The sequence below is a fragment of the Mustela nivalis genome (genome assembly GCF_964662115.1).
Source record: "Mustela nivalis genome assembly, chromosome: 13".
In the NCBI taxonomy this organism is placed as follows: domain Eukaryota; kingdom Metazoa; phylum Chordata; class Mammalia; order Carnivora; family Mustelidae; genus Mustela; species Mustela nivalis.
The window spans coordinates 80,366,255-80,384,810 of record NC_139032.1 but is presented as its reverse complement, the minus strand read 5'-3'; the positions used below and the strand labels follow the sequence as shown (position 1 = coordinate 80,384,810).

The following is an 18,556-nucleotide window of genomic DNA, read 5'->3' as shown; positions in this document are numbered from 1 at the left end:
GGACCTTGAGCAAATCCCGGAGGCTCCCAGAGCCTCCTTCTGTTCCGACCACTCTGTTGGTGATTCTGAGGATCACCAGGAGGGGCTGCCTTGTCATCTGAGAAGTGGGGCCTATGAGAAGTGCTTGTGTGTGAAAAGGGACCAGTTTATCTTAGCCTCCAGCCTCTGTGATCTTTCCTGTTTGCATTGACCATGGCTCCAGGTCTCTGGATCGTTGAATGCAGTAGATCATCCCTGGACCCTAGTAGGGAACTCAGTGGTGCTCAGTAAAGGTAAATGGAAAAGGCACATTCATGACAAAGTTTCACCAAGTGGCCACACCTGTATAACCAGTACCCAGCCCAAGAAGCAACAGGACCAGCCCCCTAGGAACTCCTCTGGGCCCGTTCCGACTCTCAGCCAACCCCGTCCTTCACTTCTAGCACTGCAGGTTGGTTTTGCCTGTTCTTGAACCTTAAATAAATGAATTCACCCAGGACTCCTTTCTCTGGGCCTTGTGTGTGTGAGAGTCACCCTGTCCGTCTTAGCAGCTGCAGGTGGCTCGTTCTCATCATGGTGTGCAGAATCGTACTCTAGGACAGGACTGAGCTGCTCTGAGGATGGGCCTTGGGGTCGTTTCCAGGTTTTGCTGTGCTATGAACGTTCCGGTCCCGTGTCTCTTGGTGAGCTTACAGGCTTTTTCTTTTGTATTCAGATCTAGAGCACAATGACTGGGTTGCAAGGCACACCTTTGTTCACAAGCACATTCTTGGGACTTCCAGACCCTAAACTCTGTGGCCAACCAGCTCATGCCCCCTGAACAGGGGGTGTGAAATTTGGTTCAGAACAGCAGTAAGAGGCTGGACTTGACTGGACTCCTGGACTGTAGTCCCCTCTCCCAAGTCTGGGGTTTCCAGAATGTCCTCCCAGGAGGCATGTGGGGCCCCTCAGGAGGGGTGGAACGGAGGCGGGGTGGGGGGGAGCTTGGGGCGGGGACAGGGACGCGGGGCTCTGAGCTTCACTTCCCTACCTCTGCCAAAGCACTCTGTGTGCTGTTTTGCATAGCGGTGTTCTGAGAATGACTTCCTGTGGGCTTTTTGTTGTTGTTGTTGTTTTTTAATAAAAGTTTGAGCTGTTTCAGTGTTTGAAAATCCACTGCACTAAGGTCCTTTCCAGCTGGAAAGTTCTATTTTGGGAGCAGGAGGTGGGTGTAGGAAGGGTTAAGCATTATTCAGCCAAAGAGCAGGGTTGGGCCTCAGTGACCTTTTAAAGTTCTTATAGCTCGGTTTTCGATGCGGGAGATCTCATAACATTCTGTAAAAATAGTGTTCAAACGAAACAACTTCCGAAGTTCAAAAGATGTGGAGGAGAGGCTTAACCTTGAGGAACATCTAGGTAGCATTTCGACAAGAGTGTTGAGGACTCTCCCCCTTGTCCACCCACCCCTGCATTTTTTTTTTTTTTTAACCTCTCCATTGGCTCTTTATTATAGTAGTCACTTGGGGACTTCTGGGCTCAGAACAGTTCCCATTTTTGCCAGGGAGTGGGCAATGTGAGCAGCCTGCAGGTCCCTCTCAAGGTGGTGGCCTTCTATCCTCCAACACTAGGCTTAGTTTGGGCCTGTAGTTTCACGGGGTGAGGGAGGCCCAGCCACTCGTGGGCCCAAAAAGAAACATCTCTGCCTTGGCATGTAGCTCTGAGTCGAGGCCTGATAAACAGCCCATTTCCCGGGGCCAGCAAGGAACAAAGCCCCTGGCTGCTGCGGGATCCATCTACCCCCCTCTTCCTGAAACAGCTGTTTATTCTTTTGACAGGAGTTGGAAGGCTGCACCTTCCCTTCCTCCCAGCCCTGCCTCCTTCTGCAGAGCGGAGCTCAATAGAACTTTGTTGTTTTGCCTTTTACTCTGCGGGGAGAGAAGCAGACGATGAGGTATGTGAAATGTTGAAATTATTTGCTTCTGCCTTGTTGGGGTGACTGGGGAAGGTGCAAGCAGGCTCCGAGGCATGGACCCACCTGGGGGAGGAAACTTGCTCTCCCCTTGACCTCTTGCTGGTGCCCTCAGCAGTCCCAGAAGAAGACAGAGTCTTCCCTTCCTGCTCTAGAAGCTGGAGCCGTGGGACGCTGGCTCAGGGATTCACTGTAAGCTCTTTATTTTGCTCCCCCAGGGGCTGGCTGGCTGGCTGGCTGGTGTGGCTGCGGCCTAGGCTTTTCTCTCTAGGATTCCAAGGGCTGTGCAGAGGCTGGAGGGCCCGGGGCTGGCGTTGTGGGTAGACCCAGAGCCCTCCCACAGCACTGCACACTTCATTTGCCATATTTCTCTTGGGAAAACCCTGGCATGGTGACTCCTGGGCCAGGCAGCAGGGACAGGCTTGCTGGATCCAGGCCTTAAGAGTTCCTGAAGGGGATTCAGGAAAAGGCACCACAAGAGGTACCTCAGGGAACAGGTTGTTCCGTTTGTGGTGGCTGGAGCGACAATTAGTCCTGTGTTTAGTCTGAGACCTGACTCTTCATTTCCTCTGCCTGTGTTTACTCTGAGCCTCATAATGGAAAACATCACTGGAAACAGCCTTCTGTAAGCTCCCCCCACACACAGATTGTTCCATGTTTCTTCCAATGGGGAACATTTCCGTGTAACACCCACCATCGCCGCGGGGTTTTCAGATCAAGGGGCCCTCTCCCCTCCTCACCCCCAGGCAGCCTCCTCTACTGCGAGCGGGGCCTGGGAGACAGAGGGGCTGCTTTTCAGACTCCCCTTCTGGGTGAGCGCAGTGACCTCAGTCTGTGTTAAAGCTGTTTGCTCAGCTAGAAGCCGCTACTCTGACCACGATGAGGGACGAGCGAGGTAGAGCGGGTGAGGAAGGACCCACCGGGCACACGGGAGGAACCTAGAAATGGCAGCGCTGCTCAGCCGGTGCTCACCGGCTGGCCCCAGGAGAAGCCGGCCCCTCAGGGAGTCCAGCCTGTGAGTGGCCAGCTCTGGGTCCGTTGTGACTCAAGTGATTATCGTGTGATTATCAAGAGAGACAAGAGGAAAGGATATGTCAGAGAGCCCCAGGTGATCAGTCTTCATGCTTTTTGAGAAAAGAGGATCAAAAGGGTGGACACTGAAGCCTGACTCCCTGGGCCTGAATCGCATCTCTGCCACTTTGTGCTGTGTGACAATGGGCAAGTTACTTAACCTTTCTGAGCCTCCATTTTCCTATCTTTAAAACGGGGATGCTGCTAGAGTGACTTCACAGGGTCGTTATGAGATGCATCTGAGAGACTACTGGTAAGACTTTTGGCCCAGGGCCTGGCCTAGTTCAGAGGGCAAGCATCCAAGTGTTGAAGGGCCTGAAGCTTATTTCATTTTCCAAGCCTTCTTCAAGAAAAAGAACTCAGAATTGCGAGTACAGTATTAGCATGGAAATGAAGATTAGAATACGAGAAGAGATAACATAGCAAATAACACTGACAAATACTTCAAATAGGACTAAATCCAGGAAACGACATCATAATAAAATGATGTGAAAATCATAGAAAGATGATTAGTCTACTTAGCTGCCTAATGCATCTGTCATAGTCTGCATAGTCTTAGACTGCCTCTTTATCTGACAACGATTTTGCAGTATCATTTTTGATCGAGACAAAGAACAAATCCATTTGGCCTCTGGCACGGTTAACCAACATTACTTTTTGTTACTGAGCGTTCAGAAATGTTTCTTAGAGCTTCACAACTTAGTGGTGCCACATCTGTACATCTCTTGGCTGTTTCTCCCTCAGAGGACCCAGCTCTTTGACCGTGGAGGGGTTAGGGATGGGGTTCAAGGTGGCTATGAAACCTGGATCACTGTGACCCCTGGGCAGGGCGCAGAGCAGCATCTGGGTAAAGTCCTTCCTCAGGTGGGCAGCATCTGGGTGCTCAACCGGGTCCACCTGGGGCAGGCTGTTCCTGGGACCCAGGTGCGCATGCGGGGAGTGGGATCAGTCACTCGGCCCCACCTGCAGCCCCAGGACAATGCTCAAAGCTGGAACCATCCTCCAGATAGGGGCAGCACTCCTTGCCTCAGGAAACATACAGGCCTTCCTGACCCACTCCCCACCCTGATGATCTGGCCCTGGCTTGCAAGGAGGACTAGCTTCATTAGTTTCTGGTTAAGTCAGCCTCTGTGCTCAGCGCATGCTGGCTGGTGCCCCCACCATTCTGTTGTCACAGCAAAGAATCCCCCTAGGCCATGGCAGCAGGAGTTCCCTGTGTGTCTAAGTGAGCTGCCCTTGTAGAGTGAGACTTCTAGCCCCCACCTTCCTGGCCCGCCCACCTTGAGCACCGGGTGGGGATGGGGGGCACCATGCTGAGTAACTGGGTCCTGAACCTGGGGTCCTGAGCCTCAGTCATCTATTGGGGTGGGGGTGGGTTCCCCCTGGCTCTTCTGTATGGTACAGCCTCCAAGGACTCAGACTCCTCTCTCAGATAAAATCAAGAGCTCTACTTCAGAGCCACAAATGCAGAAACTCTCCCGTGGAACAGAGTCCTTATCATGATGGCTGCATTTGCGGCGTGTTTGCTGATGGCCAGGCACAACGTGCGGCAGAGACACTGTCCCCTTCAGTCCTTTCTCAGGAACCCTGGAGGAGGATGTTTAAAGCTCCATTTTTTACATGCAAATAGAGGCTCTGAGTACTTGCTCAAGGCATGCGTCCAGGAGTGCTGATTCCAGAGTCTTCCCGCTGGCCTAGTTTCCACCTGGAGTGCTGGGTCTAAACATTACCGTGGCAGATGTGGAGGACTCAAGAGGGTTTTGCCCAAGGTCATGCGCACCCAGTTGGTTCCTCTGCCCTCCCCTACCCTCCCACCTGCTTTGTTCTGGTTTGCAACACTTGTCACTACCTAACCTGTAGCCTTTCGGAGTCTCTTCGTTGAATGCAATAGTCCAGAAGTGACTTAAGACTAGCAGGGGTCAGCCTCATGGGGAGCGTGCCGCTGGGTTCCCGGGTTTGGGGGAGGAATCAGAGGAGAGGCTCGTTAGCCTGTGGGAAGGTCTGGTTTCCCTCTGCCCGATTCCTGTGCTCCCGAGATAATGGCTTTTCCAGAGTTTCTGAGTGCTTTGTTACTCAGCTGAGACGTTACCCCCCTGACAAGATGAAGAAAACATGGTCCACCAGAATTCCTTTCAGAGAGGAATTCAGGTTAGAAGGAATACCTTGACTTAGCCCCAGTGGGGTAGAACTCCAGAGATTATCCAACAGGGGTGTGTGTGTGTGTGTGTGTGTGTGTGTTGTTCTGTGTGGGACAGGGTGGGGGTGATAGGGAAGAATTAATTTATGGGCCACATGGAGAAATCCATCCAACACGTCACATGGAAACTTCTGTGAGGGCCACACTCTATGAGGAGCCCAGGGGCAGCCCGTGTGCGGGGTTGGAAGCATTTTTGGGGAAAAAAAATCACAAGTGTGACAAGAGGAGATGGTGGGGGGATTCGGTGGAACTGGACCTGGTTGAATCTTCCAAAGGGTGGCCCGGAGCCCCATTTCCCCACATGAGACAGGGTGGCAATTTTCAGCCCAGTTCTGTTCTCTACCCCTTAAATGAAGGAATTCAGAAACAATCCCACATTTCCATCTTGATGGGGAAGAGAGCCAACCACCAATTTTCAGAATTATCCAGTTCTGAAAATTCTGAGACAGAAACCCAAGAGAAGGACTCGTAGACCACATCAACTGCCAAAGGCCTTATTTTGGTCCAGAGAGAAAAATTAAAATGTCTTAGAAGATGAGTGGCTACCTTGCCAAGCCTCCCTTCCCCCGGGGACTTGGATCCCAAATTTCAGGAAGCACCCATTTCAAGTGCCTCGCTGAAGGAAACAGTATTGGCTCCCTGGCGAAGCTTCTGGTTGTAAGTCTCCAGCAAGAGCGATGACTGGCCATGATCAGGTTCAAGCCGTCAGTGAAGTCCAGAAAGGCACGGGCTTCCAGAGTTGCCTCTGATGCTAGCTTCTGGATTCAAACAGCCTGCGCATATTTGGAGAGGCGATGGGGAGGTGTGTCTGATTGGGACGCTGCCCGGGGTTAAGTGTCAGTGATCCTTCTGCACCCCGAGAGTGTGGGTGTTTCTTACACTGGGAAACAGTCAGCATGGGCTCCTCAGCAGGAGGAGCTGGTGGAGCTCGGGGGGCTGGTGGCAGTGTGGTCACCTCCTCCGCACACGCGGGGTGTTGGTAGCAGGGCCCCTGGCTTGGGCTTGGTCAGTGTAATCCCACTTGCATCCCACGTCCAAGGAGTCTTCCTCAGGCTGTGGCTTGGAACAGATAGAGAAACCTTTAGGGTCCCTCATTAGCATCTATTTGCACTTTGTTGTTTAATAACACAGTCTTACGCTTTCTCTTCACATTTGTTTTGAACTCTTGCTAAGTACCAGGCATGGCCCCTGGTCTCACTGGAGCCTCCCAAAGGCCCATTTTATGAACTGGCATTTTGGGAGAGCATCTCTACAGTGCCAGGCGCAGGGAGAAGCATTTTGTGGACTCCGTCTCTTGTCATCCCCATTTTATTTTTAAATAAGATTTTATTTATTTATTTGACAGCGAGAGAGAGAGACAGCGAGAGAGGGAACACAAGCAGGGGGAGTGGGAGAAGGAGAAGCAGGCTTCCTACTGAGCAGGGAGCCCAACACAGGACTCGATCTCGGGACCCTAGGATCATGACCTGAGCCGAAGGCAGAGGCTTAACGACGGAGCCACCCAGGCGCCCTTCATCCCCATTTTAAATGATGAGGAAACCAATTCAATTAGAGAGCCACAATCCCTTTACTGAAACTCCAGGGCCAAATATGTTGGCATTCAGAATTTGGGGGGCGTGGATAATATATCATGTATTAGGCAACGCCCTAGTACATGAGCGTCACTTAATAAAATACTTGAATGTTGGTGGAAAGAAACATTTAAAACAGTCTCACTAAGTGGGATAAAGATTATAGAGAACCTTCTGCCAGTTAGGGCCCTGAGGCCAGTGGAATTTAAAAAGACTTTTGGTTCGGTGGCTCAGTGGGTTAAGCCTCTGCCTTCGGCTCAGGTCATGATCCCAGTGTCCTGGGATTGAGCCCCGCATCGGGCTCTCTGCTCAGCAGGGAGCCTGCTTCCCCCTCTCTCTCTGCCTGCCTCTCTGCCTGCTTGTGATCTCTCTCTCTCTCTCTCTTAAATAAATAAATAAAATCTTTAAAAAAAGAGCTCAGTGGAAAAAAGACTTTTCATTCTCAGAGGTTTTTGGAGCTATGCATGAGGACCTGAGGACCTACCCCAAGGTCAGGGCTCCCCAGCTCCATGTGCGTTCGTGCTGGCCCCCAGATCCACATTTCTCCGGGAGTGAAGACATCTCCGCATCATGAGAGGTGGCCACAGTCCCAATCTAGATCTGTTCGCTCTCAGCTGTAGGACTTTTCTTGTACTTGTTGTCCTTTTGCGCCCTATTTTCATGCCTTGGGAAGCTCTGTCACCTCCCCAGTGAGAGGCCTTCCCTGACCTCTGGAATTAATGGACTTCTAATCTGATATTCCCCACCCAGCACCCTGTCTCTCTTCAACCACAACTTCATGCAGCAGTCAAGACATATTTATGTACCTATTGTGTGCCAATGGATGGATGGATGGATGGATTGCCTGTGGGCATGGTGGGGAAAAGCTAGGTGGGGCTGAGAAGTGGGTGAGCCTAGACTTTAAGGGACCAGGGTCATCCTGAGGATGGGGCATGTGGTCAGTGTATCAAAGGCAGCAGAGAGCCAGGGAAGGGATGATTTCCCACAGTCGAAGGCAGGAGGCAGCTGGAGCCCATGGGAACCATTTATAGCTACGCCCTCACCCGTCCAAGTCCATGGTGGACCTGTGGTCAGAGAGTACACTTTCCCCCTGAGCCCCAGCGTGGCCTTAGGCTCCTTCCCCACTGGGAATTCATTAAGTTAGTCAATTCATTAAGTGAGCCCAATCTGCCATTGCAAGCCTGCTCAAATTAAGGTAGAACACACTTCTTAGCTCTAGTTAAATATTTATAAACATTTCCCCTTACAGGGTGGAAGCCTTGCTTAGAAACCGTATCTCACCTTGCATTTATTTAATCCATTTCTTCCTTTCTCCTTTTTTGTTTCCCCAGGAGAAAATAATGAATGTCAAAGGAAAAGTGATTCTGTCAATGCTGGTTGTCTCCACTGTGATTGTTGTGTTTTGGGAATATATCCACAGGTAACTGGGGAGTGCGGTGTCTACCTTTGACTTGAATCTCTTAGTTATCAGCCAAGTCACCAGGTTGAAGTTGAAATGGAGATTAACTGAAACAATGAAAGGCAGATTCCACCCTTCCTGTATCCCAAGCCCTGGACTATATTTAAAATCATTAGATCTCCAAGTACCTTGGAGCAAAATTCTCTTCCTTCCTGCTACAATCCAAATGTCCTGATTTTTATAACCTTGCCATTCCGGGTAGGCTATATCCAGAAACAGCAAGGCCATTGTAAACCCAAAATGTGACTTTAGATGATTTGTGCAATGAGCTGTGGGAATTACCTTAAGAAATTTCAGACAGGAATTTCATGAGAATTGCACCCTGAATTTTGTAATTCTAAAATATTTTCAGGGCTTAAAGGAGCAACTCAGAGTTGTTGACTTTTGCTATAAAATCCACTCCGAGTGACGGGTGATTCATTTGTGCCTGGCTGCAATGCTTGGGGGTGTTTTGTTTTGTTAACTCTGGAAAGCAAAATGAATTAAACATTTCTGGGTTTTCACATTCATCCATGGATTTACCCCAAATATACGTGCTTCTGTGCTTTGGGAAAATAAATGGTCTCAGAGGTTCCAGCTGGAGAGATTCCTAACAGAAAGAAGTCTCCGCAAACAGCTACAAATATGCAGGATGCCTTTGACTTCACTGGGACAGCTCCGTCTTGATCCAAAAAGTCCACCATACAGCAATGGGCAGGGAGAGCTGTGTTGGCACGACTACCGCTATTTTCATGGTGGAGTGCTTTAGGAGCCCCCAAGTTAAAGATGACAGCCTGGATTAACATTTGAATTCTTTTAGTTCTGAAATCCTAAAATTTGATGAGCCAGCAGGACCATCTTGGCTACTAAAAAAGGACATGTGCCTTTAAGAACATCAGTAGGAGGGGCGCCTGGGTGGCTCAGTGGGTTAAAGCCTCTCAGGTCATGATCCCATGATCCCAGGGACCTGGGATTGAGCCCAGCATCTGGCTCTCTACTCAGCAGGGGGCTTGCTTCTCTTCCTCTCTCTCTGCCTGTCTCTCTGCCTACTTGTGATCTCTGTCTGTCAAATGAATAAATAAAATCTTAAAAAAAAAAAAAAGAATATCAGTAGGAGGAGGAATCCCCAGAATATGGAGCTGTTATTCCCCGGAGTAGAGCATAGATCTAGCCCCTTGTGGAGCATTACTCTGTTTCATTCTGAATAGCTCGTTTTCATAAAATCAAGACAAGCTAGAGTGTGATCAAGTTCAAGGGGTCTACACCCACAGCTTTCGAATTGAGGGAGCTGGGGATACTTAGTCCTAAGATGAGTGGATTCAGAGTTGAGTGCAGGGAGCCTGGGATCCCTTGGGTACTCGAGGGCAGAGGAGTCTGGAGCTACCTTGTCTGGAACTGGTCCTCTGCCACCATGTACCACCTCTGTGACCCCAGGCACGTTACTCAGCAACTCTGTTCCTCAGTTTCCTTCTCTTTAAAAATGGGTGATAATAATACCTGCCTCATAGGCATGTTGTGGGGAGGATTAAATAAGTCATTGTATATAAAACATTTAGGGCAATGCCTGGGACTTAATAAGCACTCAGTAACTGCTAACTGCCATCATCGTCGTCATCATATCGGCTCCAGAGGGCAGAATAGGACCCGGGGATTTGACAAACAGAAGGAAGAGCTTGAGCAGCTGGAAGACTCCCAGCAGAAGAACAAGCATTCCGTGGGGTCCCTGCCCCGAGTCTCGATGCTTGTGCGGATAACCCACTGCCTCTGAGTGCTTGTTTGTTTAAGCTTGCTGTTTTGAGTCTGAGCCAGAGTTGTACTTCCATATTTTGGGCAGCTTGCAAAATTAAAATGTGGGAGCCAAAAGCCCCAGTGTGCATTTTGGCACCAACCTCCCATAAACAGGTTTATTTTGCAGCGCTGGGCACTGGCTGAACAGTAACTAGAGCAGGTTCTGGCTGCTCTTTGGGACCAGGGTTTGGCACCCGGACTTTGGGCACCTCATCCTCCAGTGTGAGCAATCTAATGAGGGTCTGCAAGAGGTGTAAACGGCAGCAGATCCTTTGCCACCTCGTGAGTTGGCCATGTGATGGTTTGGGGGGAGCTGAGGGCCCTAACCTGAGACAGGTGCACAGCACTGAGCTTAAAAAGGATTTTGACATAACTAAATGGAACACATCAACTGACTGCACTCAAGGGGTTATGGTCAAGATGGAGCAGGAAGACACTAGAAGTAGAGAAAGACTATCAGGGTAGAGAAAAGGAACTGGCAGAGTTAAGAAGGCTAAGATTGATTATGTTTGGCTTGGAGGGAGAATCTATTTTTTGCATTGATTTACAACTGTTTATTGAGCACCTACTAGGTGCCGGGCACTATGCTGGGATCGTATCAAGAAAGGCACAGAAGAGATGGCATTTGAGCTGTGCCTTTAAGGATGAACATGTGGGAAATGTCATATATGCATCGTGGGTATCACGGTGACTGTTGAGATGCTGAAAGATTCTGAGAGAGGAGGGTGAGGAGGAGAAGGAGAGGTTAGTCAAGAGAAGTGACAGGGTAGCAAAGCTGAATTTAGAAATTGGTGCCCTGAGTGCCAGGTGGCCACCTGAGAGGTGGGTCCCATCCTCATTCCCCTCCCCCTTCCACCTCTTGTAGCATCTGGAGTTGGATTCTCCAAGTTCAAATACCGGCTCTACTCCTCACTAGCAGTGTGGCTTTGGGCAGATCACCTAATGCTTCTGTGCCTTGGTTTCCACCTCCGTAGAATGAGGAAGAGTAGAACCTACTTGTTGGGTTATTGTGAGGGTTCAGTGAGTTAATATATGTCAATTGCTTAGACATATGCTGAACAGTGGCTGGCCAAGCATTCACTATTATGAATATTGTCAGAATGAGTAGAGGAACAAGAAATTTTAGAGTGTGGTGCATGAGTCCTGGGCTCAGAGGAGGAAACCATCGGCAGTGAGAGAGCATGATTTTTTTTCCTACAAGGAGGTGCTGACACCCAACAGAAGGAGAAGGCAGAGGGAGGGGATAAGAGTCTAAGGGGCGTTGGCAGAGTCTGCAACAACTGTGAGTCATTTGTGTTTTTCAGGGACGAGGGAGCTGGGGCCAGGCAGGGGTTGAGTCAAGGGAGGTGCCTGAACTCTTCCTACGAGGCTGTCCTCCCTTTATTCAGAGAGGAAAAGGGGCCAAGCAAAGCTTAGCACTGGGGCACAGCGTCCCTGCGCAGAGCAGTGGAGTAATGCATGCGAGAAATTCTGTCACTGTTCCCCTCCAAATGCCTCTCAAGTCAGTGAGCTTCCTCCCCTCCACTTCCTCAACTACCTTGAGTCATGCTTGGGCAATGGCCATCACTTCCGAACTGGTCACCCACATTCACTCCTACACCCCTGCACTCTGTTTTCTGGCGACCTTTTTCAGTTCATGTAACACCCTGTCCCTCTCTTGCTTAAAACTCTTCAAAGGCTAAATCCCCAGTAGGTCCCAGCAAGGTCTGGCCTCTGGCTACTTCTCTTCCACTTCCTTGCACATTTCAATGCCTCCTTTTTCCCCTCAAGTCCTTTGCATGGTTTTCCCTTTGTCTGGAACACTCTTCCTACTTCCCCTTCACCTGGACTCCATTTATTCTTCAGATCCCAGCTAAAACATTCCCCCCTCTTCCAGGAAGCCTTCTGGGTGTTCCTGTTAAGTGTTTATAGTTACTTATGCTTTTTTTTTTTTTTTTTTCTTGTTAAGGTTTGAGATTTTTCAGTCACCTCTTTCCCACCTCTTGTTCTGAATAACCCTGACGTGACTATAAGTGAAAATTTCCAGTCCCAGTAGAAACTAGGAGTAGTCAAAACCCAGGCTTTCAGCTCAGCCCAGGGCTTTGCTGTTAATGGTTGCAAAATCACTTTTCTCTGAATTAAAAGTAACATGATATGTTTTTATTTCTCATTTGTTTTCAGCCCAGAAGGCTCTTTCTTGTGGATATATCATTCAAAGTAAGTGCTTTGAATTCTACAGGTCTATGGGAGGTCTCCCATTTCTAGTCTGGCACCTCCTACAGTCCATTTTTAGCATGGCAGCGGGCTAGGGGGTGGGGTAGAACCCTGATCAAGGATTCTGTAGGGGTGGTGGGGGAGGTGAAGAGTGCTTTCCCAGGGATGTGGACTACCCGCCTCCCATTCCCTAGATTGGCCTTTATCCAGCTGTGACTTGTATTTTGCCCTTGCTTCTCATCAAGGGTTTCTTTAAGTGGTATCACTTGGAGAACATTCCCCCTTGCTGATGAAAAGAATCAGGACAGGTATTCTCCATTATGCTGCCCAGTATATGTTATACAAAGACCTTGTAAGAAATTCCTTTGAGACAAGGGATCAGGAAAAAAAGTCAGGGTCTCCTGACAAACTATTATTATTATTATTATTATTATTATTATTATTATTATTATTATTACTGAAGGCAGCGAGAACTATGTAAGCCTTCATTTTTCTATCTTTCGCTTGGTTGCCAGGAGGCTCAGGGTAAAGTCTTGCGCTTAACATCTTGTACTTTCCTCGGCTTTCATTTCTGATATCATTCTTGCCCTGGTGTCAAATCCTGGCTTTTATGCTCACGTTCTGTGGGATCTTAGCACTTGGCCCAAACCCATGTGGTCAAATTCTCAGCTAGAAGTGAACATAAAGGTGAAAACCTTTATTTTCATGAGTAGCTGGGATGACCAAGATCAAATGAAAACAGCGACCTGGGCGACTAAAGAAATACTTCTCTTTCTGTTCCCTTTTGTTTAAGTCGTATGTGGTCTCCGTGTGGTATGGCAACCACGCCTAAATTATCCATCATCTGAAACACCTCCAGAACGTCCATGGGCTTTAAAACAGGTTTCTTCCTGGGACGCCTGGGTGGCTCAGTGGGTTAAGCCACTGTCTTTGGCTCAGGTCATGATCCCAGGGTCCTGGGATCGAGCCCCAAATCAGGCTCTCTGCTCAGCAGGGAGCCTGCTTCCTCCTCTCTCTCTGCCTGCCTCTCTGTCTGCTTGTCATCTCTCTCTGTCAAATAAATAAATAAAATCTTTAAAAAAAAAAAAAAACAGGTTTCTTCCTATTATTAGGCCTGTTCCTGCCTCACCGCCTGATTTGTCCAGCCACAGGGTACCGCAGCCCCCACCTTCCCGCTTTTGCTCTTTTCCCTCCTCCAGAAAGCCCCCGCCTTGGAGAGATTCTCACAATGAGAGAGGATGGAAATTTCCACGTGTGGGTGGCGAGGGTGGCTTCTGATGACAGACAGCTTCCTGAGGCTGTCCCTGCTGGCCTTGGTAGCAACCTGAACTCTGCTTTAGCAGAAGAGATCGTTCTTGGAAAAATACGCATTTTTATTTTGTGTGTGTGTGTGAAGATTTACAATGCGTTCTAGTAATTTTCAACTTGTGATAAAGCTCTCTGCTATATGTGATTTCGTTCACGTTTCAAAGTACCTTCTTGGTAAGTTTATTATCATGATTGTCACCATGGTTATTATATATCTGACTTTTCAGAGGAGAAAACCAAGATTCAGAGAGGGAAAAGGTCCCATCACGGTCGTACTACCAGTAAGTGGGATAGCCATGACTCGCATTTACCTATCAGTGCCCCCCCACCTTGGACCCCCCCTTCTCTCCTGTGTCCCTGCCAGGGCCCCCTTGTTGAGCTGAGTGCGGGGGGGCTGCCCAAGGGAGGAGAGGTCGGGCAGGGGTGGGTCCATCTTCCCCTGTTTGGCTACAGCAGCTTCACTTTTTTTTTTTAATTTTAAGTTTTCATTTTAATTCCAGTTCGTTACATACAGTGTTATCTTAGGTTCAGGTGTACAGCAGAGTGATTCAGCACCCCTGTATATCTCCCAGGATAGGGTAGCGTCACTTCTGTCTGTTTTATGAACTGGCAGTTTTGTTTTGTTTTGTTTTAAGAAATTAAGTGATTTTCTGCCATAAAAGGAGTTTGGAAACCCTCCCCCGATGAGCCCCGTTTGGGACTGCCTCATTTTCTAAAATTGTCATCTTTCTCATCTTAGAAACCCAGAAGTTGGTAACAGCATAAGTCAGAAGCACTGGTGGTTTCCGAGCTGGTTTAACAATGGGTAAGGTGATGGGAGGGCCCTCTCTGTTTGTCCATCCGCCCAATGCTTATAGAGAGTCTGAAGGAAATGGCTTCATGGTTGTGACCTTCTTGGTCACTTGTCTTTCTGGCCCTGTTGAAGTCATACAAGGAATCTGTTTCATGGTTGGGACTAGGATAATTAACTTTGGGGGTTTGGTTTAGTTTTTCCATTTAACTTGGGGGTGAATGGGCTTGGGCTGACATTTAGGCTGTGGGAACAATGCTTGAAGCTAATTTAGTTAGCTGTTCATTAGTCCAGCAAGTTCCCTGAAATAATCTAAGGGTCCTGGGTCACTAAACTGGTAACTGTACAGACCTGGAAGGAAAAAAAGAAAGGTGGATACTAAGTCTTTCCACCAGAAGCATGTGTTTATGCACAAACGTATCGTGTATCTTGAAGCTTTATCTCCAGAACCCCCCTCGCCACACACGTTCTCCACCTGGGAAGGTGTGCTCACATTCACCAGCTGTCCTGGCACCAAAGATCGGCCTCCCTGCCTCACTGGGCTTGCTTTCCCTTTGTACATAGGACCCACATTTACCAAGAAGTGGAGGACACAGATGAAGATGAACGAGAGGAAAACAACGGAGAGCTTCAGCTATCAGACTGGTTTAACCCACAGTAAGAAAGGAGGCATCCCCCATCCCCTCCCTGGGTTCAGTAAATCCATGAGCTCCCATCAGAGGTGGCGGGAGGCAAGAGTGCCATTGAGAACACTCCTGGTTGGGGATACGGAGTCTTAGCATCCATCACACTTTCACCATAGATTAGATGAGAAACTGAGGGTCTGGGTGTTTTGACTCAGCTGCTTGAGCAACGACACAGCAATTCTGACAGCGGCTGTCCAAAGGCAGCAGGTGAATCACAGAATAGTGGGGCTGGAGGGGGTCTTGCTGGCCACGGGGTATTGTGGAAATCCGCAGCATCTGGAGTCAGAGCAAGAAAATTCTCTCTTGAGATTCAGCTAACTCATCTGAAAATTGGTGGTGATGATGAAAGATCTCATGAGGCTGTGCGTGCATTCACTAAGTGAACATACAACAAATGTTTATATACCAGCTGTATATACCAGCTGGTATTTTTCAAATTACCAGTCACAGTCCATTAATGTGTTCAAGAAACTAGTTTAATGGGTCAAAATGAGTTTTGTTTTGTTTTTTTTTTTTTAAGAATTGAAATCAAATAGAAAATCAGGAGGCATCACATGAAGTAGAAGTAAGGCTAAGTATTGTGAGGTTGAATTATTATTTCTGTATGTATGCATATGTGTTTGGTTGTGATGTGAAATGCATTTCTCACTGTAGGTTGTGGTAAAAAATACTGTGCTAGATGTAGTGTTAGGCACAGGAGATAGGAGAAACCAGCCAATATGGTTATACTTAAGAAGTTCCTAGTCTTTGGGGCAGGAGATGTGCAGGAAGAATTTGCCAGAATTGGGAAGGAGTTGTGGTCAGTCTGACTTAACACAACGTGGCTGCGGGAGTAAGGAGGCAGGAGCTGTCCAAGATGACCGTGACACCTGAGAGACTGGTGGGTGGTGGTGGTGGTGAGCATGATAGGAGGAAGACAGCCAGGACTAGGAGTGGGGGTAGGGGATGAGCTCTACTAGAGACGTTTGGATTCAGGTACGTGCTGGGCATGGGGACAGAGATTCACAGGGTGCCTGTCTTAGTCTGTTCAGGCCGCTATAAACAACAGAAATGTATTTCTCACAGTTCTGGAGGCTGGGAAGTCCAAGATCCAAACCCCGCAGCTTTGGTGATTGGTGTGAGCCCACTTCCAGCGTCACAGACAGTCATCCTCTCTGTCCTCACACAGCGACAGAAGGGGTGAGAGGGCTCTCTGGGAGCTCTTTCCTGAGGGCACCAATCCCACTCTTGAGGCCTCCACCATCATGAACCAAGCACTTCCCAAAGGCCCCATTTCCAGAGGTCATCACACTGGGAATTGGGTTTCAGTGAATTCCAGGGTGGTGGGGGAAACAGTCAGTCTATGGCAGTGCCCATGAACTTAGTGGAAGACATGTGGTAGACATGTGGGCAGCCCTGGGACCTGTAGGCCGGGAGGGGGCCACCCACTAGAGGGCTAGAACCACATCCTGTCATATCAACATTTAAAAGGCTGGTGAAGGAAGAGAAAAGTCTGAGAGGGGGCAGGAAGAGCCTTAGAGAAGGATCAGGAGAGACTATTCCAGTGGGAGGGGTATGAGCTCTGGAAAGACTGGGTTATGTTCTGGCAAGCTCTCTTTTTGTTTGGGGGTAATGTGGAAGGATGAGAATTTTGGCCCCCACGTATGTCATTCAGTGAGCTGGGCAGCAGGGTAGCCATCTGTGAGATGCTAAACCCTTACTGGAAATGCAAGAAGCAGTGGTGCCTTGTTAAGCCCCTTAGGCATGTGTGTTGGGGAGGGGAGGGACCTCCATGAGGCTCAAAGGGCTAGGTGAGCCAGAGATAGTCACCAAGTCCCCTTCTAAGAAGGATGGTGCTCTTCTGCTGTGGCATTTCTGCTCGCTGTGCGGGACCTGGGAGGCAGGGTGAAGGCTGAGTTACCGGAGACAAAGGGAGAGACATATCATGGCCACCAGCTGTGACTCTGCTCTGCCCCATGCAGGATACAGCGTCTCCTCCAAACAGATGGCGAGCAGGTATGTAAGGAATATCAGTTTGAAGAGGCACCAAATTTAAGCCTTCCCAGGGCACCAAAGTATATTTCCTGCCTAAATGAAGGATTAGATGAACGACTGCATGAACAAATAAATATATTTCTATAAGTGTATCCCTTCCTGGAAATGACCTATAACATGTTGCAGTGTATTGTGCACACACTTCCACAGTGAGATCTCTTAGCTTCTGTGACAAAGCATCCTCTGGATTTCCCTCCTACTTCTCCATTCTCCTTTCTTGGTCCCCTCCAAAAGCACCTCTTCTGCTTCCCAGCCATCAGTGGTTGGAGTTTCTGGAGGCTCTCATCCATTCCCATGGCCTTAGACACCATGGTGCGAGAGTGACTCCCACCTTCCCATCATCAGCCCAGAGGTTCCCTGAGCCCTGACTTGGGTCTGAGTGCCTGCTGGACAGCTCTGCACACACGACTTCCATGACTCAGCTGGATCTCCACATTCTACCCTCCCTTGTTCTCAGTTCCGATCTCACGCCACAGTCCTGCCTATCTCTCCGGTTCATCCTTTTCCTCCACCCATACCATAGTCTCCCTGATGGATGTGTTCTGTTAATCCTGCCTCCCAAACTCTTCCTGTATCGTGTCCTTCTCTGTATTCTGCAGCCCTCATTCTTGTTCCTGTCGCCATCCCCTCTTTGCTGGGTCACACTGGCTCCGGCATACTGATGCACACATGTTGTGCACCTCACAGCTTTTCTGACCTGCTTCATGATTCACATTTTATCATATTCATATTTAAAATATTCACTTTGAACACTTCCTCTACCCAACACTTGGGGACCACAAGGTACCCATTAGTCAGGATGTAAAATTTAAAAGCTACCCATAGCCTAGGTAGGTGTGTGTTTATCTTGTGGGATGACTCTGGCCATCACGGAGCTGCACACACTGACCCGGTGGGTGTTGTGCTTGGACAAAAGGCATTTGGGCAGCTCTGAGTCTGTCCTGGCACTTTCCCCTCTTTCTAGAGCCCCATCCTTTTGATCTTGCACATCTCTGGCAATTGGCAGTAGCAAACACTAGATCTGACACATGGGTGGCCTGCCCTGTGTCACTTCTTTCAGGGAGCAGTGGTGTCGATGGTTTTGCTAAGACTCCCTGATGCACAGGTTCATCTGGGAACTGATCCTCCTCCCTGCCCCCCACTGCCTGTGTTTTCAGGCTGTCACCCGGCTTCTTCATCAGGGTCCAGGACATATTGGAATTGCCAGTGAAATTTAATAATTAACAGCTGGGAAATAGGACATTTTAATTTTTAAGTGAACATTAATTTTTAATATCGCTGCCTTTTTCTTTCCTGCTTGGAAGACTCTCCCCAGCCAAGCAACAAAACTGGATATGGCTTTTTCTAACTCAGTCTCTCTAGAAGATGAGGACTAAGCTGGGGTCCCATTGTATAGCAGGTGGACCACCTGTTGGGAGTGTGAGATTCTCAAGGGGTAGGAAGGAGTCTCATTTCTCTGATCTCTGTGCTCAGCAGTGGGGCTGGTGTGGCTAGGAAATGTGTGGTGAGGGACTGCCCCTTCCTATAAGGCTGAAGATGCAGATCTCTTCTGC

At 48.8% G+C, this 18,556-nt stretch overlaps 1 protein-coding gene and 1 long non-coding RNA gene across 5 annotated transcripts in view; one reads left to right on the top strand and one right to left on the bottom strand.

The window, feature by feature from the left end:
• The window catches only part of LOC309846437, a 112,735-nt gene that overhangs the window by 1,193 nt on the left and 92,986 nt on the right, over positions 1–18,556 (bottom strand). The window lies entirely within an intron of this gene.
• GGTA1 (glycoprotein alpha-galactosyltransferase 1 (inactive)) overlaps positions 1–18,556 on the top strand; it is a 54,262-nt gene that overhangs the window by 26,282 nt on the left and 9,424 nt on the right. For all 4 annotated transcript variants that reach the window (XM_082695343.1, XM_082695344.1, XM_082695345.1 and 1 more), the window contains 6 exons: positions 1,794–1,909; positions 8,098–8,186; positions 12,153–12,188; positions 13,721–13,774; positions 14,233–14,298; positions 14,848–14,940. In XM_082695343.1, coding sequence (XP_082551469.1) covers positions 8,107–8,186; positions 12,153–12,188; positions 13,721–13,774; positions 14,233–14,298; positions 14,848–14,940 — 329 coding nt within the window. In that variant the 5' untranslated portion in view covers positions 1,794–1,909; positions 8,098–8,106. The remainder of the gene's footprint in view (positions 1–1,793; positions 1,910–8,097; positions 8,187–12,152; positions 12,189–13,720; positions 13,775–14,232; positions 14,299–14,847; positions 14,941–18,556) is intronic.